Genomic DNA, 24,186 nt, shown 5'->3' with positions numbered 1-24,186 from the left:
GCTAGGCAGATCTCTGTGTGTTCAAGGATACAGCCACATGGAGACACATGCCTTTAATCTCAATACCAACCATAGAAGACCTGGAGGTCTGTACAGACAGGCAGTGACAAGGAGGTCATGTGTTTGGATTTACAACCAATGAGAAGGCAGAATAGAAAGTCAATAAAAAGGACAAACACACAGGAAGTAGGCCTCTTGTGGAGAGGTAGGACAGCAGCGGCAGTGAAGGGTAAGGTTTTTAATCTCTGCTCTTAGCTATTGCTCTGACCTCTTGGCTTTCATCTCTGAATCGGCTCTGTGTTTCTTATTTAAAAAGATGGTTACATCTACACAAGCCCTCCCCCATTGATCACTAAATGAGAAAATGCCTTACATCTGGATCTCATGGAGGCATTTCCTCAACTGAGGCTCCTTCCTCTCTGATGACTCCAACTTGTGTCAAGTTGACACACAAAACCAGCCAGCACAACTGACTCTTGTCAACTTGACACACAAACATCATTATTGAGCCACAATCCTTCCTTCTTTATTCATTCCCAAGATCTCACATTAAAATCATACTTAATTTTAGAAGTCTCACAGTCTTTATGAATTCAAACACATTACAATTTCAGTCCCTTTAAAATATCCGATCTCTTTCAAAAATTTCAAGTCTTTCATCTATGGGCTCCTTTAAAAATCAAAATTAAATAGCTTCCTCAAGAAGGAAGAACCAGGGCACTGTCACAATCTGAACCAAGCAAAGCCAAACCCCAACTGTAAAAATAACTCGATGTCCAATTATCTGGGCTTCACACACCATCTTCTGGACTCCTACAAAGGGCTTGGGTCACTTCTCCGGCTCCGCCCTCTGCAGTACACACAGCTTGTCTTCTAGGCTCCGGCTAGCTCCACTCCACCATTGCTGTTCTTCGTGGTCATCCCATGGTACTGGCATCTCCAAAATGCTGGGGTCTTCTGCTGCAACTGGGCTTCACTCTCACCAATACCCTTTCATAGGCTCTCTTCATGGTACCAAGCCTCAACTTCTTTGTATGACCCCTTCAGTCCTGGGCCTTCAACTGCCACTGAAGCTGCACCTTCCCCAATGGCCTCTCCCAGCCTCTCCCAGTGTCAAGATTCAGCTGCTCTCCATGACCCTTTCATGTCTTCAAAACCGGTACCACCTGGGTGACACTTATGCATTACCAAGTCTGGCTGCCAACATGAGATACAACTATGGCTACCTCTGGAACACAGCTTCTCTGTGCTCTCAGAAAACACTTCCCAGAAGATTTCACCTCAACAATGCTAGTCTATTCTTAATCACCACTAATTTCTTAGCTCCAGCTGACCAGCATCAATTGTCCCAGTAATGAAAAGGTTTCACTTTAGTAGTTCTGATACCTTGTTAATCACAGTTGATTCTTTGACCCCAGCTAGCCAGAACTACAGAATTTTAATTCAAAATAACAAATGGCCCTGGAAGAGTCTTTAAATTTCTGAGACTTCACAAACCAAGCCTCCATCTTATGCACTGCTCTCAGCTTTTATCTTTTTCCAAGCTCCCACAGAATATTCCACAGAGCTCTTAACACTCAATGGCTTTTTTAGACCAAGTTCCAAAGTCCTTCCACAATCCTCCCCAAAACGTGATCAGGTCTGTCATAGCAATATTACACCACTACACTAGTACCAATTTGTTTTAGTTAGGGTTTCTATTGCTGTGACAAAACACCATAACCAAAAAGCAACTTAGGGAGGAAAGGATTTATTTGGCTTACACTTCCAGATCATAGTCCATCATTGGAGGAAGTCAGGACAGGAACTCAAACAGGGCAGGATCCTGGAGGCAGAAGCTAATGCAGAGACAATGTGGGGTGCTGCTTGCTGGTTTGCTTCCCCTGGCTTGCTCAGCCTGCTTTCTTATAGAACACAGGGCCACCAGCCCAGGTATGGTACCATCTGTAATGAGCTGGGCCCTCCCCCATTGACCACTAATTGAGAAGATGCCTTACAGCTGGATCTCATGGAGGCATTTCCTCAATAGAGGCTTCTTCCTCTCTGATGACTCTAGCTTGTATCAAGTTGACACACAAAACCAGCCAGTACCTCACCCTAGGGCAAAAGGATAGAAAGGGATACTCCAAGTAAAGAGAACCAAGAGCTGGCAGAAATAGTATCTTAATATTTGACAAAATAGACTTCAAGCCAAACCTAATCAGAAGAGATAAGAAAGGACACTACACACTCACAAATGAAAAAGCACCCAATAGGATATTGTAAGTCTAAACATTTATGCACCAAATTCAAGGGCACCTAATTTGGTAAAAGAAATGCTACTACATCTCAAATTACATACTGACCCTAACATAGCAATAGTGTGTGACTTCAATACCCTACTCTCACAGGATGTTGTAACAGTATCATGCCACCTGGACAAAACCACCAGAGAAACCCTGGAGTTAAATAAAGTCATAAATCAAATGGACCTAACATACATCTATAGAACATTTTCCACAAACACTAAAAAATAATACACTTTCTTCTTAGCATCCCCTGGAACTTTCTGCAAAATTGACCACATATAAGGGTACAAAGCAAGTCTTAAAGGTATAGGAACATTGAAATGCCATCCTGCTTCCTATTTGCCCACCATGGATTAAAGCTGAACATCAACAATATGAATGGGAGAAAGTACGCAAACTCATGGAACCTGAGCAACTCACTACTGAATGAAAACAGGTCGAGACCGAAAACAAAAGGGAAATTTAAATCATTTTAGAATTGAGTGCAATGAAAACACAACATACCCAAACATAAGGGGCATAATAAAGGCCGTTCTAAAATGCAAGTTCGGCTGGGCAGTGGTAGCACACGCCTTTAATCCCAGCACTCGGGAGGCAGAGGCAGGCAGATCTCTGTGAGTTCAAGGCCAGCCTGGGCTACCAAGTGAGTTCCAGGAGAGGCGCAAAGCTACACAGAGAAACCCTGTCTCGAAAAACCAAAAAAAAAAAAAAATAAATAAAATAAAATAAAATAAAAAAATAAAATGCAAGTTCATAGCATTATGTGCCCACAACAAAAAACTGGAGAGGTATCGTATTAGTAACTTAAGGACACACTTGAAAGCACTAGAAAAACAAGAAATAACACCAAAAACAAATAGGCAGGAAGAAATAATAAAGCTCAGAAATCAATGAAATAGAGACAAAAAAAAAACTAATTATATGAAGAATCAATAAAATGAAGAGTTTATTCTTTGGAAGAGTCAACAAGATTGATAAACCTTTAGGCAAACTAACCAAAAGAAAAAGAGATTCCAAACTGATAAAACTGGAGATAAAAAGGGAGACATTAGAGCAGACACTGAGGAGATTCAGAGGATCATAAGGACTTACTTTAACAATCTGTATGCCACTAAATTGGAAAATCTAAAATAAACGGGTGAATTTCTAAGAGCTATGACCTACCAAAGTTAAATCAGAATGAAATAAATAATTTAAACAGATGCATAACCCCTACTGAAATAGAAGCAATAATTAAAAATCATCCAACCAAAAAGAGCCCAGGATTCAGCACAGAATTCTACCAGATTTTCAAAGAAAGCCCCAATGTCAATACTTCTCAAATTATTCCACAAAATAGAAACTGAAAGACCATTTCCAAATTCTTTTTATAAATCCACTATTACCCTGATGCCAAAACCACACAAATACTCAACAAAAAAAAAAGAGAAAATTATAGACCAATATCCCTTATAAATATAGATGCAAAATTTCTCAATAAAATAGTAGCAAACCAAATCCAAGGAAACATCAAAAAGATAATCCACCATGGTCAAGTTAGCTTCATCTCAAAGATGCAGGGATGGTTCAACATATGTAAACTGACAAATAGAACCCACCACATAAACAGACTGAAAGAAAAAAAACCACATGATAATCTCATTAGATGCAGAAAATGCCTTTGAAAAAAGCCAATATCCCTTCATCATAAAAGTCCTGAAAAGACTAGGGATACGAAGGACATACTTCAACATAGTAAAGACAATTTACAGCAAGTTCACATCCAACACCATTTTAAACAGAGAGAAGCAAATGCCTTTCTACTATAATCACACACACACACACACACACACACACACACACACACACACACGCAAAAAAAAAAAAGGTTGTCAGCTGAGCTGTGGTAGTACACACCTTTAATCCCAGTACTCAGGAAGCAGAGGCAGGCGGATCTCTGTGTGTTCCAGGCCAGCCTGGTCTACAGAGTGAGATCCAAGACAGGCACCAAAACTACACAGAGAAACCCTGTTTCAAAAAACTAAAAAAAAAAAAAAAAGGTGGGGGCAGGTTGTCCACTCTCTCCATATCTATTCAATATAGTACTTGAAGCCTTAGATAGAGCAATAAGACAACTGAAGGAGATTAAGGGGATATAAATAGAAAAGGAAAAAGTCACAATATCCTTATTTGAAGATGATATGATTTTATACATAAAAGATCCAAAAGCCTCTGCCAGGAAACTTCTACAGCTGATAAATGCTTCCAGCAAAGTATCAGGATACAAAATTAACACATGAAAAATGGTAGCCTTCCTATATACAAAGACAAACAAACTGAGAAAAACATAAGGGAAACAGTACCTTTCACAATAGTCCCATATATATGTATGTATGTATGTGTGTGTGTGTGTATATATATATGAATAACTCTGACCAAACAAATAAATGTCTTATATAATAAAAACTTTAAAATACTAAAGAAAGAAATTGAAGAAGACATCAGAAGATGAAAAGACTTCCTACACTCATGGATCAATGCACTCCCCCATTAAAATTCCAACAAAATTCTTCCCAGAAATTGGAAAATAATCTTAAACTTCATATGGAAATACGAAGAAACAGGGTTAGTAAAACAATCCTGAATGACAAAAGAGGGATCATTATACTAGATTTATAAACACAGCATGGTATTAGCATAAAAACACACATGCTGAGCAATGAAATCCGATTGAAGACCCAGACATAAGTCCACACAACTCTATACACCTGATTTTTTTTTAAAAAGAAGCCCAAACTACAAAAAGTAGAAACAACAGCATCTTCAACAAATGGTGCTGGTCAAACCAGATGGCTGCATGTAGAAGAATGAAAATAGATCCATATTTATCACCCTACACACAGCTCAACTCCAAATGGATCAAAGACCTCAACACAAAACCAAATACCCTGAATCTTATAGAAAATAAAGTAGCAAATAGGCTTGAACTCGTTGGCACAGGAAAGCACTTTCTAAACAGAACACTGATAGGGAAGGCATTAATTAATACCAATAATTAATAAATGGGACCTTATGAAACTAAAAAGCGTCTGTATAGCAAAGGACACCATCATTGGAGCAAAGGGCCAGCCTACAGAACGGTGTCTAGAATCTATAAAGAACTAAAAGAAAAACCTGAAAACCAAGGAAACAAATAACACAACTTTAAAAATTGGGGAATGGAGCTAAACAGAGAGTTCTCAAAAGATGAAACACAAACGGCTGAGAAAGACTTTTAAAAAATGTTCAATGCCCTTAGCCATCGGGGAAATGCAAATTAAAACTACTTTGAGATTCCTTCTTACCCTTGCCAGAATGGCCAAGATTAAAAGAAATGTCAGCAGATGTTGGCCAGGGTTCAGAGAAAGGAGGGCACTTATTCATTGCTGTTGGGAGTGCAAACTGGTACAGCCACTATGAAACAGTGTGGATGGTCCTCAAAAAACTGAAAATCTATCTACCATGAAATTCAGTGATACCCAAAGACTCTACAACTTACCACAGAGATATTTGTTCATCCATGTTCATTGCTGCTCTATTCATACTAGTTAGAAATTGGAAGCAGCCAAGATGTCCATCAACTGATGATTTTATAGTGAAAATGTGGTAGGTACATTTACACAATGGAATATTATTCAACTGTAAAGAAAAAAGAAATTTGTGCATAAGTAGATGACACTAGAAACAATTACCCTGAATAATATAACCCAAATCCAAAAAGACAAATATTGCATGTTTTCTCTTATATGTGGATGTTGGTTTTTAGGCTTTGGATATATGTTTCAATCAGAATAACCAGAGAGCTTAGATAGCTAGCAAAGGACTGGAGGGGGGGCGGTATTGTTTAAGAAAAGGTAAGTAAAAAAATAGTATTGGAGTCATGTGACAGAGGCTTGACAGGCGGCTTCCGAGAGGCGACTGAGCTGCGGGGACACCCGGGCAGGTCGCCCCAGGATGGAGAGCGCGTGGGCGTGGAGATTGATCCTGCGGGAGAAAGGGGTTCATCATGGCGGATGATCTAAAGCGATTCCTGTACAAAAAGTTGCCAAGCGTTGAAGGGCTCCATGCGATCGTTGTATCAGATAGAGATGGGGTGCCTGTTATTAAAGTGGCTAACGACAGTGCTCCAGAGCATGCCCTGAGGCCTGGCTTCTTATCCACTTTTGCCCTCGCAACAGACCAAGGCAGCAAACTCGGACTTTCAAAAAATAAAAGTATCATCTGTTACTATAATACCTACCAGGTGGTTCAGTTCAATCGTTTGCCTCTGGTGGTGAGTTTCATAGCCAGCAGTAATGCCAACACAGGACTCATTGTCAGCCTCGAAAAGGAACTGGCTCCGTTATTTGAAGAACTGATAAAAGTTGTGGAAGTGTCTTAATCTAACAGTGGTTTTTGTGTTCCTTGTCTTCATTGCAAAAACACTGTACCAGTCCAGCAATCGTTAGATCACAGTAATACTTGTATCTATGTATTCAAAGGGCCGCTTTTCCACCTGACACTAAAGAAGAGCCTACAGCTATAATTTATAGACAGATCAAATGTTATATTTATGTGTATAAAGTCTTTTCTTACTTAGTGAGATCCGGGAACGCCACAACAATGGTTTATTCTAGCGCAGCTCCCATGGAGTTAGTGTGGATGCCTGCTAACGAGTGCTCTTCTCTGCAGTGCATGGGGATCAGGGAGGAACACTGACACTCTTGAGCCAGCACGCACACCTGCTGTACAGTGCTCCTCTGCACACGCCACACAGACCCTTCTACTGAGAAGAAGAATGAGGACATATTTTTCTTAAGATTGTATTTTATCTCTTTGCATTGAGTGTGAGGAAGATGAATGGCTTAGTAAAAATAATAAAGTAAGTACGATCACTAACTTTCCTCTGTATATGATCTCAGTGTAGATGAGTATTACTAATGGATTTGATTCTTCTTCGAGGGTGCTGCTCTTCAGTGAGAACGAAAATCACTGCTTCTGATTTCTCTTCTCTTTCTGTAACAATGCTTTAATGATTGTGTTCTCTGTACATTGGAAATGCCATGTGACTGAGTTCTTCTCCACTATCAGTATGTATATAAAAATGACAGTATAGCCACTTTTTCATACACAAATATAAATAAAATAGTATTTAAAAAAAATAATAATAGTATTATAAAGGGAGAAAAGGAAACCAGGAGGATTAAATGGAAAGAGGTAAGGGAGGGAAGGGTAAAGGAAGGGATACAGGGAGAGACAACTAAGGCCTTTTGAAAAGCCATATGAAAACATATTACATTAATAGCTTCCTAAAATACATTTATAATATAAATGAAACTTAGACAGAGTTGCCATATAATGGAGGTAGAGGGACAATGCCCCAGCTGGACATCATATGCTACCAAATAAGACCCCCTAGTACCAAGAAAAAAAAATGTGTTATATCTTTTTGAATCATTAGCCAAAGGAATTGCATAGACCACGCCCATTACAGGCCCTTGCCAAGTCTATTGGTTACCCTCCAATATTGATGCTTGAAGACACTACATACTTATGTCATCAAATATGAAGAAATCAAGCCAGTTCTCAACTAAAAGCCTCACCCCCTCTAACCAGCATTCATAGTTTTAGAAGATACTATATGGAGGGGAAAAAAATAATTCTCAATCACACACAGCTGCAAACTTGCCCAATTACAATAGTGACCTGCCTGCACCATATACACCCACAGATGTAGTAGCGACACAAACATTATTGGAGCAACCAACAACATTTCTATTGATAGTATAGCCTGCTCCATGGGATGAAACCCATACCTGCAACTGCTATTAAGGCCAAGCACCTGGGTCTAGATAGGTCATGGCTCCTAGGAGAAAACCTACTGCAGTTATTCTCATATAATCTGGTACCCAGAGGAGTCTGCTTAAGGGGTATCAGGGAAATTATTAAGATATAAGTTGGGGACATACACTTAGGAAATACAGAACCAAGTAAACAGCTGAAATCTTCCTCTGGTCCATCTGGGAGCTAATGCACCTAGCTCTCCAGTCTCCGACCACTCTAAGAAGAGAGAAAGATTCCCCTAACTTTCCTTTTAAGGGGCCACAATCACAGGCAAGCAGCACCACCTCCTTTGTGCCATATAGCTCAAGGTCATGGGAAGAGCCAATACCACTACAGGGTTTGGTTGTTTGGGTTTTTTGGTGTGTTTTTTTTTTTTTAAGAGGGAGAGTGTAGCTACAGTTTTCCTGCCTTGTCCACAGTCAGGACAAATCTCTGTCACCCACCAGTCCCACAGTCGCTCAGACCCAACCAAGTAAACACAGAGACTTATATTGCATACAAACTGTATGGCCGTGGCAGGCTTCTTGCTAACTGTTCTTATAGCTTAAATTAATCCATTTCCATAAATCTATACCTTGCCATGTGGCTGGTGGCTTACCGGCATCTTCACATGCTGCTGATCATGGCAGCGGCTGGCAGTGTCTCTCTGCCTCAGCCTTCCGCTTCCCAGAATTCTCCTCTCTCCTTGTCCCACCTACTTCCTGCCTAGCCACAGGCCAATCAGTGTTTTATTTATTGACCAATCAGAGCAATTTGACATACAGACCATCCCACAGCACTTCCCCTTTTCTTTTTTTAAAAAGGAAGGTTTTAACTTTTACACACCTCCAAAGCCAGCTTGGTATATTTGGGAATTTGGGCGTAGCTTCTCTTACTACTTCCTGCTGGAGGGGGGCACTGTATCTTATGGGGACACAAAGAAAATTTAAGGATCATGGAGTAGTCTGTGAGGCTGTATCGTCTGAGCCAGTTGCCTTGAAACGATTCTGGATGTTGGATCATCTGGGCCATGGTGTCATCAGAGACCTTTCAGGTGGTCTTGGCTGGTCAAACCTGATGTGTCTTAATCTGGAACAAATCCATAGCCTCTGGCTTTCTGTAGAAACAAAAGCAGAGCCTCTTTTCCAAAGCAACATATCCTTATATCCAAATTTTGAAGTCAAGGTACCTTTAAAATACACATTTTGGAATAACTCAACAGCTTTTGTAATCAAACGTTTTTCTTCAGTTACGAATATCAAAGAGAACATAATCCAGATTCTCTGTGTGGTAGCCATCTTTACGTGGCTTATTTTTTATATTAACTTGAGCCTATTGCTTTAAACTGCAGTCTTCTGAGCCTGAAAGAGCGCTGTGGCTGTTGGCTCTGCCAACTTCAGCTTCCCAATGTGGCAGTGGTACATTTTCTGCCAGCTCTGGGAGCCATCAACTCTCAGAAATAGTGGGTCTATGCTTTTATCAAAGCAGCATGCATCCCAGAAGCCTCTTTTTTTGTTTTGTACTAGCAAAGGCTAAATCCACCATGCAGCTTAATGTGCCACTTGCAGAGGCCTCATTCCTGCCATACTGCAGATCGAGCTCGCACGCCAGTAGCTCAAACCGGCAGGCTGCCGCTCATTTGAGAGAGACAATTAGGAAGGTGTTTTTAGCTCCATTTTAGAATCTTTTCTCAGGTTTTAGGTAGAAACTCTTGCCAACACATTGGGCACCATTTGTAGCTAGAGTTTTCCTGCCTTGTCCACAGTCAGGACAAATCTCTGTCACCCGCCAGTCCCACAGCCGCTCAGACCCAACCAAGTAAACACAGAGACTTATATTGCATACAAACTGTATGGCCGTGGCAGGCTTCTTGCTAACTGTTCTTATAGCTTAAATTAATCCATTTCCATAAATCTATACCTTGCCACGTGGCTGGTGGCTTACCAGCGTCTTCACATGCTGCTGGTCATGGCAGCGGCTGGCAGTGTCTCTCTGCCTCAGCCTTCCACTTCCCAGAATTCTCCTCTCTCCTTGTCCCACCTACTTCCTGCCTGGCCACTGGCCAATCAGTGTTTTATTTATTGACCAATCAGAGCAATTTGACATACAGACCATCCCACAGCAGGAGAGAAAATATGAAATTGGATGGGTAGGGGGAAGGAATCTGAGAGGAGTTGGGGAAGTATGATGATTTGAAAGAAAAGGCCCCATAGGCCCATAGGGAGTGGCACTATTGGAGTAGGTGTGGCTTTGTTGGAGGAGGTGTGTCACTAAGGGGCAGGATTTGATGTCTCAGATGCTCAAGCCAAACCTGGTGTGGCAGTCTCTTCCCACTGCCTGCTGATCCAGATACAGAACTTTCAGCTACCTCTCCAGCACCATGTCTGCCTGCATGCCGCCATGCTTTCTTTATGATGATAATGGACTAAATCTCTGAACTTCAAGCCAGCCCCAATTAAATGTTTTCCTTTATAAACATTGCTATGGTCATGGTGTCTCTTTACAGCAATAGAAACCCTAGCTAAGACAGAGAGTGAAAAGAATGTGACTCAAAACATACTGTATGAAAAAAAATTAATTTAAAAATTAGGAGCTGGAGAGATGGTTCAGTGGTTAAGAGCACTTATGTTGTTTTCAACTTCCTTTTTATTTATTCTTTGTGTCTTTCACATCATGTCTCCCAATCTCGCCCATCTCTCCCCACCCCCAAATAAAACAAAATAAGATTCAAAAGAGGAAAAGGAAAAAAAAAAAAAGGAAGAAAGGAAGTATCATGTCATGGAAGCTGCAGTGTGATACTGTGAATCACACAGTAAACCCCTTTATCCATACATTTTACATGCAAGTGTTCATCCCAAAAAATCGTTGTCTAGTTCAAGGCCCCTGGTCTCTGTTACACCATTAACACTGGTCCCTCACTGGGACTCTTCTTAGACATCCCATTGCTGCCCTGTGTTATGGAGATCTTGCAGCCTTGGGTCCATAGGACCCAGGGGTCCTCTCCCCTCTCAGGGCCAGCTCTTCCATCTGCCTCAGGCATTGATGGGCAGGGAAGGGGTAGGGGTTGTCGCTACAAGACAAATGAGAAATGGGAAAGAGCACTTACTGTTTTTATAGAGGACCCAGAGTCCTATTCCCATACCCACATGATGGTATACAACCATCCATAACCCCAGTTCCAGGGGATCCAACAGGCAACATGATGAATATACACACAAGTAGGCAAAACACTCACACACATAAAGAATATAAATAAATCTTTTAAAATAAGAAAGGAAAAGTTTTTTAATGAGCTAAACATTGGAGAGATTTAGGACATCATGAAAGGAACAAATCTGCAAATTATGAGACTAGAAGGAGGAGGAGGCAGGATAACGAAAAAAGAAAAAGAGGAGGAGAAGAAGAAGGAGAAAGAAGGAGGAGGAAAAGAAGGGGGAGGCAGCACCAGAGGCATAGAAAAAAAAAGTATATATATATATATTAGCTTTTTCAAGACAGGGTTTCTCTGTGTAGTTTTGGCTGTCCTGAACTTACTCTGTAGACCAGGCAGGACTTGAACTCATAGAGATCCACTTGCCTCTGCCTCCCAAGTGCTGGGATTAAAGGTGTGCACCACTACCACCCAATAGAAAATATTTTTAAGAAAACCACAGAAGAAAATTGTCAAAATCTAGAAAAAGAGATGGCCAGACAGATACTAGAAGCCAATAGAGAACCAAATAGACAGGATGAGAAAAGAAACTCCCCATAACATGTTATAGTTAAAACAGTAAACACACATACAAAAAAGAAAGGTGCTGGAAACTGCAAGAGTGGGAGTCAAATCACCTGTGGAGGCAGACCCATCCCAATTACACCTGATTATTCTGCAATAATATTTACAGCTTAAACAGTCTGAAAAGACATATTCCAATATCCAAACAACTATAACTCCCAACCCAGACTAGTATACCCAGCAAAACTATCTATTAAAACTGAAGAAAAATTAAAAATGCTTCATGATGAAAATGGACTAAAGCACATTATGATTGCTAATCTAGTTTTACAGAGACAAGAAGGGATGCTTCAATCTGAAGGTGATAAGCACATCAAAGTCATCACAGATGATATATAAATGATATAAAAATTAATCAAGAGATCTAAGAAAACATCACAATATTAACAAAATGAATTAATGTACATCTTTCACTAGTAACTTGTGGTGATAGTTTATTTGTGCTCTAATAATAAAGCTTTCATGGCAATCAGAGGAAAAAGCCAGTCACTATATTAAACATAGAGGTCAGGCAGTGGCAGCACACAACTTTAATCCTATCACTCAGGAGGCAGAGATTCATCTGGATCTCTGAGAGTTCAAGGCCACACTGGAAACAGAGCCAGGCATAGTGGCACACACCTTTAATCTCAGCACTTGAAATCTCATGTCTTTGCTTGGAAAGGACACACGCCTTTAATCCCAGGAAGTGATGGCAGGAAGCAGAAAGGTATATAAGGCATGAGGACCAGGAACTAGAGACTTTTAGGTAGTTCAGCTGAGATCACTTCCGGGTGAGGACTCAGAGGCTTTCAATCTGAAGATTCCTAGAAACACGATCAGCTGAGGAGTTAATGAGGTGAGGTTGGCTGTGGCTTATTCTGTTTCTCTGATCTTTCAGCATTCACCCCAATATCTGGCCCCAAGTTTTTTAATTAATAAGACCATTTAAGATTCATGTTACATCTGAATTCGTGTTACAATAACTAGGAATATTAATGGTCTTGCATCTTCAATAAAAATGCACAGACTAAAAGACTGGATTAGAAAACAGAATTCATCTTATTGCTGCCTCCAAAAAATTTACCTCACCACTAAAACCAGACACCATTTCAGGTGAAAGGATGGGAAAAGGTAGCATAAGCAAACGGGACTGAGAGACCAGACTGTGCAGCTATTCTAATACCTGACAAAACAGACTCAAGCAGGTTACTTCATAATCAGAACAATTGTAGATGGACTTTTCTTCTTGGCTCACAAAAAAAAAAAAATGACACAAAGACTTACTATTAATTATGAAAACCCAGCCTTAGCTTAGGCTTGTTTCTAAACGAGCTCTTATAACTTTTTTTTAAAGATTTATTTATTATGTATACAGTGTGCTGCTTGCATGTATCCCTTCAGGCCAGAAGAGGGAGCCAGATCATTACAGATGGTTGTGAGCCACCATGTGCTTGCTAGGAATTGAACTCAGGACCCTGGAAGAGCAACCAGTGCTCTTAACCACTGAGCTATCTTTCCAGCCAAGGACCTCTGGAAGAGCAACCAGTGCTCTTAACCACTGAGCTATCTCTCCAGCCCAGCTCTTATAACTTAAATTAACCCCTATTTTTTTTAATCTATGTTCTTCCACATGCTTGTTTCTTCATCTCCATTATGCCCATCCTGGTTATTTCACATCTGGCTTGTGACTCTGACTCTCTTCTTGCCAGAGCTCTCTCTGTCCAGAAGTCCCACCTATACCTCCTGCCTAGCTATTGGCCATTTAGCTTTTTATTAAATCAATCACAGTGACACATCTTCACACAGTATAAAGGAATAATCCTCAACAAACAGTCCATCAAGAGATTACAATTTAAAATATATACGTGCCTAATGCAGGTACACCCAATTCATAAAACAGACCATAGATGTAAAGTCACAGATTAATTCTAGCACAGTGAGAGCGGATGACATCAATACCTCACTGGCATTCATCGACAGGTCATCTAGACAAAAACTAAATAAAGAAAGTTTAGAGTTAAATGACATCATAAATCAAATAGGTCTGAGAAACATCTACAGAACACCCCACCCAGACACTAAAGAATATACTTTCCTCTCAGTAGCTCTAGGACTTTCCTTCAAAGTTAATCAGCTATTAAGACATAAAACAAGTCTCAAAAAATACAGGAAAATTGAAATAACATCCTGAATTCTATCTGGCCACAAAAGAATAAAGCCGGATACCAATAAAAATAGAAACTACAGAAAGTATACAAGCTTAGGGATGCTAAACAACACACTATTGAGTAATATATGGAACACTGAAGAAATCAAGATGGAAATATTTTTAATACTAGAATTGAATGAAAATGAAGACATATCAAAATCTACAGGATACAATGGAGACAGTCCTAACAGGAAAATTTATAGCTCTAAGTGCCTACATCAAAAATGTGAGAGATCTTATTTAAACAAGTTAATGATATACCTGGAAGTCTTAGAAAAACAAGAACCCACAAAGTCCAAAAATAGTACACAAAAGAAATCATGAAATTCTGGATGGAAATTAATGAAATAAAAATTTTAAAAGCTATGCAAAGAATTAATGAAATAAAGAGTTTCTTCTTTGGAAAGATAAAATAACTCCTTAAGTTATCTGGTCATGGTGCTTTATCACAGCAAAAGAAAAGTAACTAAGTAACTTCAGACAGTGGCCTTCTCTAATTTGCTTCCTCATCAATCCGTTTCTACAAGCCCTAATCAGACCAGAGTCGGCCTTGCTGAACATGCATCAGGAATTGCTGCTGCCCACAGGAGAGGAGGGCTAAGCACCCCACTGCAGCCTATAAACCTGGAGCCAGGCTCCCTATTTCATATAGTCCTTACCACTCTCCAAGCTGCCAGGTTGCTCCACAGTGGACCCAGCATCCAGTTCCCTCTCCCAGAGACACAGCCTCTCATTGCTTGCATCCTCCCTCCACCCAGCTGTCATCCATTCTTCAAGACTCAATAAATGGCCTTACTAATTATCCAAAGGCCCACGTGGGGCTCATGCATGGACAGTTTGAGTCGTGTGACTTCACAGAACCCTGAGTTTGATTGACAAAGTAGCTCCCCCCCCCCCAATTAGCTATGTGTCAAAAATTATCCCAAGTGTCAATGTTCGTGAATTTGTTTAATCATCACCAGGTTCTTCAGATGTAAAATCATCTTCATTGTAGAGATGAGGAGACTGGAGTGGAGCAAAGCAACTTGTTTAGGAGCCCCCAGCCCTTAGCCTGTGAGATGCTGGCACAAATCAAGCAGCCTTTGCTCTTCCCCAACACCCAAGTGTTTTGCTGCTGTCTGCGAAAAGCCCTGTGTCTTATTCAGGATTTCTATTGCGGCAACAAAACACCATGACCAAAATGCAAGTTGGGGAGAAAAGGATTTTATTTGGTTTACATGTCCGTATTGTTGATCATCACTGAAGGAAGTCAAGACAGTAACTCAAGCAGGGCAGGATACTGGAGACAGGAGTTGATGCAGAGGCCATGGAGGGATGTGGCTTACTGGCTTGCTTCACATGGCTTGCTCAGCCTGCTTTCTAATAGAACTCTGAACTACCTGCTGAGGGGTGACACCACCAGCCACATAGATCACTAATTGAGAAAACGCCTTACAGCCGAATTTCATGAAAATTTCACATTTCCTCGCAGAGGCTCCTTCCTCTCTGATGACTCTAGCTTGTGTCAAGTTGACACACAAAACCAGCCAGTACACCCTGGAACTCATAAGTTACTACAAATACATGGGAGCCCCTAACATCAAACTGTTCCATGAAGAAGGCGCATTACATTCGGTCAAAACTTAAGAAAATCCAAAAACAACCCAAGCTTAAGCCACAGCCTGTGGATATCGGCTCATCAGTTAGATAGACGACACACACAGCCACTAAAAAAGCTACAGTGAGGGGAACCCAGCATGGGCTACATGGTCTGCACTGTCTTGGAAACTGTTTTCCGTACTAAAGCTAGTCAAAATTAAAAGTTTATTTTTTAAAAATACTCTGTTCCTGGCCACGTTCATCAGGACAGAATTTCCACAAAGGAGGGTTTCTTTTCTTTGGCTTCAGATTTGAACTACCAATTCAATTTACCTAATGAGTTGGAGAAGCTGGATTAGAATGCAGTTTTCTGGGTATAGTCTTCCTGACCATTTAAACTCTACCCGAAGTTTTCGAGTTTCCTGTACATTTGTTCATGGAAATTTTTACTATGATATTTGCATCAATTATTTGAGAGTTTTCATACCACGGATTTTCATCAGAGTCCCGCTCCTCCCCATAACTCCTCCCAGCTCCACCCCCTCATCTCCACATCCCCCCAACTACTGACTTTTTTTAATAGCCCAGTTGGTGCTGCCCATATGTTCATGGGTGTGGGGCCATCCTCTAGAGTGTGGTCGGCCTACCAGGAGCCACACCCTAAAGGAAAACTGACTCTCCCTCCCCAAGAAGCCATCAACTGGCGGCAGCTCTCAGCTTGGGGTGGGTGCTCATGCTAGAATGTTGACTGGTGGAAATTTTTTTAAGAAGAAAAAAAATGGAGAAATAGCACAATAGTTTTAAAATACGTCAGGCTAGGGATGTAGTTTAATGACAGAGCACCATCCTAGTGTGTACAGGGTCTTGGGTTCCACCCCACTACTGTAAGATAAAAAAAACAAAATCTGTTCACGAATACATTGATGCTCTTCTCTTTTAAGAAGCGGAGTCTCTATCTCCTCTTCTTGACACAGCATCATCTCTGGAGGAACTGAGGGTAACAAACAACGGTCACCTCTGAAGCTGTGATAGACACCACGTCTGCCTTCTTCCTTGACCTCTCTTAGAGAATGCCTGGTCTCACCAATATTATGTGGTGAACACTCCCACTACCCTGTGGTGTGTCCATGGGCTGAAGGCTATGACCATCCTGGGAACAGTATCTTCAGTCCGGTCAACCCTTCAGATGCAAGCAGCCCCGGCTGACAGCCTGATTACAGTCTCACAAGACAGCCAGAGCCATGTGTCAAAGCCATTCCCAAATTCCTGGCCCACAGAGATGGAACAAAAGAAAATGTTTCTAAGCACTGTGCTGGGTCATTTGCATCACCTCAATAGACAGTAACTTAGTCCATCTGCACCCCTACTCCCACCACAGGTGAGAAGTCCAAAATAGGTGTCATGGTGCTAAAACCAAGATATCAATGGGATTGTCTCCTGGAGGCTGCCTGCATTCCTTGACTTGTGACACCTTCCATCTTCATCAAGTTAAAACAGAATCAAAATCTCCCCTGTTCAAGTCTAATAGGACTGTTAAGCACCAAGTGTGTACCGAAAACATCATGTGTCCAACCCAGGCGAGAACTCAACAACACTAATAGAAAGTCTGCGACCATGTGGGAATGGAGCCAAAATTCCAGGAAATCTGGAGGAAAATCTTCCCTCAAAGTGAACATATTTGTGTAATAAATCTAAGGAAATCAGGGTAGGGGATAGAATTAGCAGACACAGCAATAGTGACATCTAGTGGGAACCGTTGGTAAAACCACACCAGTGCCTAAGGTGAAACTTCAGACACACAGAACCCGTGGACATTAAATATTTGTTAAACACTAACAGAAGTTAATACCAAGGTGGGCTTGTGGACAATGCCCCCAAGTTCTTCTGGATCCATTTATAGCATGAGTAGCTTCATCTCACACACCTCAGCCAAGACCCAGACACAAAGTAAATGAAGAAAATTATCCTGTTTTTTCCTTCCTAAAAGAGACAGATGAGAGATTTTGTACCAACCTAACAGGTCACTCAGGTATAGGACGACCTAACCTAGATTGGGGCACTTGTCCAGGGAGGACAAAGAAGGACCTGTGCCCTGGAGCAGGTCCTGGAGAGCTGGGGGATGGTCTCTCGCTCCTCCATAAACTACGACCGTTACACTTTCTTCTTTCCTCTCCCCCACCGACTCCAATCTGACTCACAGACAATACAGGGAGAGAAAGATGGAGGAAGAGGAGAATCTTAGACAGTGATGGCAAAGACAGACTCCTGGGGTTCACGCACTTCTGGGTCACCCTGCAAACGGAAGGCACTCAGGCCCTGTTCCTCTCAGTCCTGAAACCCTGTCCCTCGGAGCAGGGTAAACCCAGGTGGTCAGAGCCCATCGCCAAGGAGAGAGACTCCCAGGCAGTCCTGAAAACACTTAGGGAGTTCCTGCATCCCAGGATGCAGATTGAAAGCTAGAAGGGCAGAGGTGGCTTCCAGGTAGACATACACCCAGTAGGGCCGCCAAATAATTGAGTCTGTATACCAAAGTAGCTATTGCCTGCAGTTTGGTTTTGTTATCTGTGGCCCTGGTGGTGGTGGATTTTGTTGTTTTTGTTTTGCTTTTTGGTTTTGTTATTTTGTCATTTTTATTTGTTAATTTATTTATTTATTTATTTATTTATTTATTTATTTATTTATTGTCAGCTGGACACAAGTTAGAATTATCTGGGAAGAGGAACTTCAGTTGAGAAAACGCCTCCATCAGGTCACATGTAGGCAAGTCTGTAGGATATATTCTTGATTAGTGATTGAAGTGGGAGGGGCCCAGCCCACTGTGGGTGATGCCATCCCTGGGCTGGTGGTCTTGAGGTGTATAAGAAAGCAGGCTGAGCAAAACATGAAGAGAAAGTCAGTAAGCAGCATTCGCCCATGGTCTCCGCTTCAGTTCGGTTCCTGCCTCCAGGTTCCTGCCTTCAGTTCTTGCCCTGACTTTTGCTGGATGATGAACTATAAGTGATAAGATGAAATAAATACTTGTGAATGAAATTCCTGAAAAGCATCTGTGTCTGGATGTGAACAAAGAACTCCTGCTAGGTGCTTCTGTGTCTGCACTGACTGGCGAACTGCAATTTCAGTACTTTGAAGAAACTGGTGTTTTGTGGGTTCAGAGGCAAATTACTTTATCTTGAGCTAGTTCTGGCCTTCTGGAACAGACATTCCTTGCCCCACTCTGTATCTGAATTAACACCACATGATAATAAATAAAAACTTCTTAGAAGCTATTAACTTGGCAGAACTCTAGCTTCCACCAATATAGGAGCTAAGAATGTCATCAGAGAGCATCTTGGGCCGTTAGAGTGCCCCCCCCCACCTTGTTGTGCACATCTCTCTGGTGTACCCACCAATGTATCTTAAACTTGCCTTGATTTACGACTTTCTTTGTTCTGTAAAACTATAAAAACCATGAGACACTGCTTCCACATTAGAATATGGAATTTGGGGTCACCTAAGTCTGTGTCCCCAGACCATGATCATTCATAACGGCTTCAGAATAAACTACCTCTCATTCTCCTTAAGATGATGCAACTGTGCAGGGATGCTCTTGCAGACAGAAGAGGCGAATATGGCGAGAATGAGGATAGACACAGGGGAAACACTGGATTCAGCCTCCAGACTTCTCCGCTGGGGCCAATAAACGTTTGTTCCAGTCGTAAATGCCCTCTTTCCTTGCAATGGACATTCTCCTTGATTCCGCTCTGTGTGCTAGTGACAGATGAGAACAGCAGCTGGTTTCTCAGCTCAGAGACCCACCACCACCAAGAGCCCCTCTGTGCTGGTTAAGTTTCATCGAGCTGACACAAACCAGTCATCAGGACAGAGTGAGCCTCGATAAAGGCATGTCTCCATGAGATCAACCTGTGGCCGAGTCTGTGGGGCATTTCCTTGGAAAGATAGTACCTACAAGAGGGCACCTGAGAATGTAGTTTCCTGAGTGCCTTTCTTAAAGAGAACTTACTAGAGAAATGTCTACCCAAGCCAGTTCAGTTGTGCGAGCACCAGAAGGCCACTGCAGCTGTGGCCCGAAGTGGCCAGGCTACACTGAGCTGACAGCAGAACCTGGTAATCATCCATATGGTGCTGCTTTGCAATCGTGAAAAATGGAAGAGCTATGGGTCATCAAGGTTTGCTCCAAGGTCCCAGCAGAGCACAGGGAGATCAATCAATGTTCAGGAGAGATGTCCTGAACAGACAGTTTGTAAAGCTGTGAGGGTAAAACCTATACCACAGTGCGGACAACAGGAAGTTAGAAATGCCAGGGACATGGGACTAGGTGTGGTGATATATTGTATACTCTAATAAACTTGCCTGAGGATCAGAGGACAGAGCCAGCCACTAGATTAGACACAGAGGTCAGGCGGTGATCCTTTAATCCTATCACTGGGGAGGCAGAACAGTCTGGATCTCTGTGAGTTCACACTGGGCTACAGGAGATTGATCCAGTCTAGGAGAGAAACAGCCAGGGAGTGGTGGCACACACCTTTAATCCCAGCACTTGAGATCTCGTGCCTTTGCTTGGGAAGCACACACGCCTTTAATCCCAGGAAGTAATATGGTAGGACAGAGAAAGGTATATAAGGTGTGAGAAAACAGGAACTCACTCTCTTTAGGCTGAGGATTTCGTAGAGGTAAGAACTAGTGGCTGGCTGTTCTGCTTCTCTGATCTTTCAGCTTTCACCCTGATACCTGGCTCTGGGTTTTATATTAAAAGTCCCATCTAAGATTCGAACAATGCCTAGAGCCAAGGAAAACTGCAGGCACAGAGTAGAGCTGACTCAAGAGAGGTCATGTATACTGAAGGCATAGGCCATAGGGGCAGGGTTACTCAGGCTCTTCAGAGTTCAGACAGTGCCACCATTAGCCCTGGGTTCTGGACATGGAACTACATCATTTTATGTCTGGCTTACTGGGTTTGGGTCTTGCTTTAGTCCAATCTTGCCTTGCCATAGCCCCCATCCTTCCCTATTTGGAATGGGAAATTTTACATTGGCTGTTGAAAGCAAATAACCTTTTTTGAAGGGAATTATTGCTAAGAGTTTGCCTTAAATTCCAGAAGATACTTTAGTCTTTTGGCTTGGACCTGTTAAGGTTGCAACTTTTGGGGACTGGGTAGATGGATCAGCTATTAAGAACATATACTGCTTTTCTAGATGACCCAAGTCCCATTCCCAGCACCCACACCAGGCAGCTCACAACCACCTGTATATCCAGATCCATGCGAATCCAGCATCTCTGGTCTCTTCAGGTACCTGCATACCCACACATAGACACACAATTAAACATAACAAAAGCAAACCCCTGTAGTGGGTAGCCATTCCAGCTTTGACCTGGAAGTTCCAACCCCCATTGAGGCTTCGGTAATAGTCACGCCTACAAGGCGGGGCTGAGAGAGGATGCTGAAGACCCGAGATCCAGATGCGCCGGCTCTCTTGGTTCCTGGACCCTGGACGCTGGAGACAGACCGAGCAGAGTTCTCCAAAGAACACTGATGACTGTGCCACACCTTTCCCAGACCCTGTAAACTATCCCTTCACTTGTGAGTCACCCCACAAAATAAACCTCCCTTTTAACTACATGGAGTGGCCTTAATAATTTCACCAAAAAAACCCTTCTTAAAAGGCTGTTGGCTTTTGAAGTTGAACTGAATATATTTTGTGTTATGAGATGAGCTTTGGGCATTGTGGAACCATTAGGTCCTAGCTAGAGGAAGTAGGTCACTGTGAGAAAGACCTTCAAGGTTACAGTCAAGTTCTGCCTCTCGCCCCAGCCCTCTTTGTTTTCTGGTCTGAATATATATGTGTAATTCCAGCAGAATGCTACCGTCACTATAAACTGTAGTGTGCCTTCCTTCTGTGATGGACTCTATCATCTCTGATGCTGAGCCAAAACTGATCGCTTCTCCCTTAGATTGTTCCTGTGGGTTGTTTGTCACATTTACAAGAAAAGCAAGTGGTACAATTAAGAAAGGGAAGGCATTGCTTTAGCTCATGATCTGGAGGCTGGGAAGGGAAGAAGATGGCTGTATCTGGGGGAGAGTCTTGGGAGGCAGAGAGGCCACACAGCAGAAAGAGGGCTACACTCTCCTGACAGTGATTTCATTCCTGTGAGGCTGATTATCCATTGCTGTGAGGGCACATTAATGCATTTATAAGAGCTCAGCCCCTATGACCCACGCAGTTCCCGTAAAGCCTCACCCCCACAACATTGCTGCATTGGGAAATTCACCAGAATTTGGGGAGATACGGTTAAACCATAAAACATGGCAGCCCCAGGCATGGGCCGCTGCCCAATTACTCTTCAGCAGAGCCCTAAGCTTCTGCCCGCATGCAGCACCACCACAGATCCCTTTGTTTCCAGGTAGTAGATTATCAGAAAGGAAGGGCAACCGTTCCCTAGGGAACTCTTCCAAAAGACCAAATTATTGTCCCCTGATGGCAGGAAACAAGTTCCCTTGCAGTAGCTCTTCAGCTGAGTGTTCTACATCTTCTACCACGTGCCCACAGAGGCCAGAAGAGAAAATCAAATGCCCTGGAGCTGGAGTTACAGGCAGTTGCAATTTGAGTGCTGGGAATTGAAATCTGGAATTGAATCTGGTCCTCTGGAAAAGCAACAAGTATTCTTAACCCCGAGCCAGCTCTCAAGGCCCGCTTTTCAAAAACTAGTATTACTTATTTTCTCTTAACATCCCAATGAGCCCAAACTCAGGAAGATAGCATGAGTCTGAGCTATCCTCACACTTGGCAGGCATTATTTGGTGTCTATTTGGGGATAGGCCCTGAAGACAAATTGATGGATTAAAATATGTATGTTTGCTGCCCTTCAGAGGCTTAGATTCTGGTGGACATAACTCCCATTCAGCTTTCACAGATACCCCACTGCTTGGGAAAGTCATCTTTCTATGCTAAACACACCATTGATTTTTCCAGAAGAAAAGCTTTCCAGTCACACTGAAGAGAGGAGGGCCTCCACAAAACGGAATCAGGACAGAGAGAAACATTGCTTTGCATTTTATCTTCCAAAGTATGTCTGCTTTTACATGTGCTTTACAAAGTCCATGGAGGTAGAGACCATATCTTATTTACTACTTTATCTCCAGTACCTAGAACTGTATCTGGAAAACATTCAATAAATAGTTATTGATTGCTTGACCCTACGATTCCTGGCAGGTGATAGGTGCTCATTTCTGGGTGGCTGGATGAATGAACAGGTGACAGAGTCCATGAATAGGTAAATGTGCAGGTGGGTTAATGGCTGTGTACAAAAGTAGGCAGGACAATAGGTGCTATTGTAGGGTGAATATGGAATTGCTTTCCACAGGCTCATGAGTTTGAACTCTTGTTCCCCAACCAGCGGCACTGTTTTTGAAGTGCCTGTGAGATATGAGGCCCACTGGCGAAGTCAGTCACAGCGGGTGGACCTTAAAGATTGTACCTTCCTCTAGTTCTGATCTTCATTCTCTGCTCCCTGGTTGGCACCACATGAACAAGCCACCAAGACAGCAAGTTCCCACCAGAAACTGAATCCTCCTGTCTTTGCCACCACAATGAACTGAAGTCTCACTGAAACCATCAGCCTTGAGCAGAAGGGCGGGCTGAGAAACAGACTTAGTGTCATTTTAAGAAAAATTCAGAGTGCCAGGGTGTTCCCTTTCCACCATGTGAAGACGTAATAAAAGGCAGCCATCTACAGCACAGAAGAGGGACCTCACCAACCCTCAGTCTTACAGGTAGAACCTCCAGACCTGTGAAAATTGATTGATGCTGTTTTAAGCCACATTAACTACGGTGCTTTTTACAGCAACCCAACCTAGCTAAGATTCATTCCTTATTCCTTCAGCTCCTCATGTTTGCTGACAATGCTCTTGCATTCCTCGTATTATAGAGGTATCATCCTCATCTCTGAATCCATTATCATATGGATATCATCCCCCTCAATGTCTGTTTCTCTTCCTCTTATATGAAGACCAATGAGGCAACTCTTTTGAGAAACCCATGTCCACTCTGGATGTGCACCATTGTCCATTTCTTACATATCTCTCTCCTCGTCCATGCTCAGACTTAACTATGTATTAAAATTTTTTCTTGATAAGTTTTGCTTCAAAAGAAACTATCATTTTGAATTGAGTTCTACCCAATGCTCATATACTTAATGCTCATATACTTTGATTACATCTGCAAAACCTCTACTTCCAAATAAGGTCCCATTCACAGGTACTGGGGGTGAGGGCTTCACACAGCTTTTGGAGAGGTTCAGTTCACCCTATTAACAGACATGAAGCTTAAAATCATATTGAACCCATTCATCCCAAGGAAGGATCCTGAAAGAGTCCCTAGACCCCTGATTCACCTTAGTTCTCATGCTTCCCAAAGTCTACTGGGAAATTTCCCTTGGTTCTATGGACCACACCCCATATGCTTACCATAGAATTCATTGTTTTTATTCTTTAAAGACTAAGCAGGTTTATATTGCTGTACTATCCTAACAGTTATATT

The 24,186-nt window shown here is 42.1% G+C and overlaps 1 protein-coding gene across 1 annotated transcript; it reads left to right on the top strand.

Annotated features, from left to right (window-relative positions):
• The first annotated feature begins 6,275 nt into the window (after positions 1–6,275).
• On the top strand, positions 6,276–7,201 carry LOC114699472 (ragulator complex protein LAMTOR3). Its single transcript, XM_028878536.2, has one exon. The coding sequence runs from the start codon at positions 6,313–6,315 to the stop codon at positions 6,685–6,687; it is 375 nt and encodes a 124-aa protein (XP_028734369.1). The 5' UTR covers positions 6,276–6,312; the 3' UTR covers positions 6,688–7,201.
• The last annotated feature ends 16,985 nt before the right edge of the window (positions 7,202–24,186 follow it).

Source organism: Peromyscus leucopus, chromosome 4, assembly GCF_004664715.2.
Source record: "Peromyscus leucopus breed LL Stock chromosome 4, UCI_PerLeu_2.1, whole genome shotgun sequence".
Classification (NCBI taxonomy): domain Eukaryota; kingdom Metazoa; phylum Chordata; class Mammalia; order Rodentia; family Cricetidae; genus Peromyscus; species Peromyscus leucopus.
This window is presented reverse-complemented; position numbering and strand designations above follow the sequence as displayed.

Excerpts from the sequence above, each read along its gene's own strand:
- LOC114699472 (XM_028878536.2), top strand. The coding sequence starts at position 6,313 with ATGGCGGATGATCTAAAGCGATTCCTGTACAAAAAGTTGCCAAGCGTT.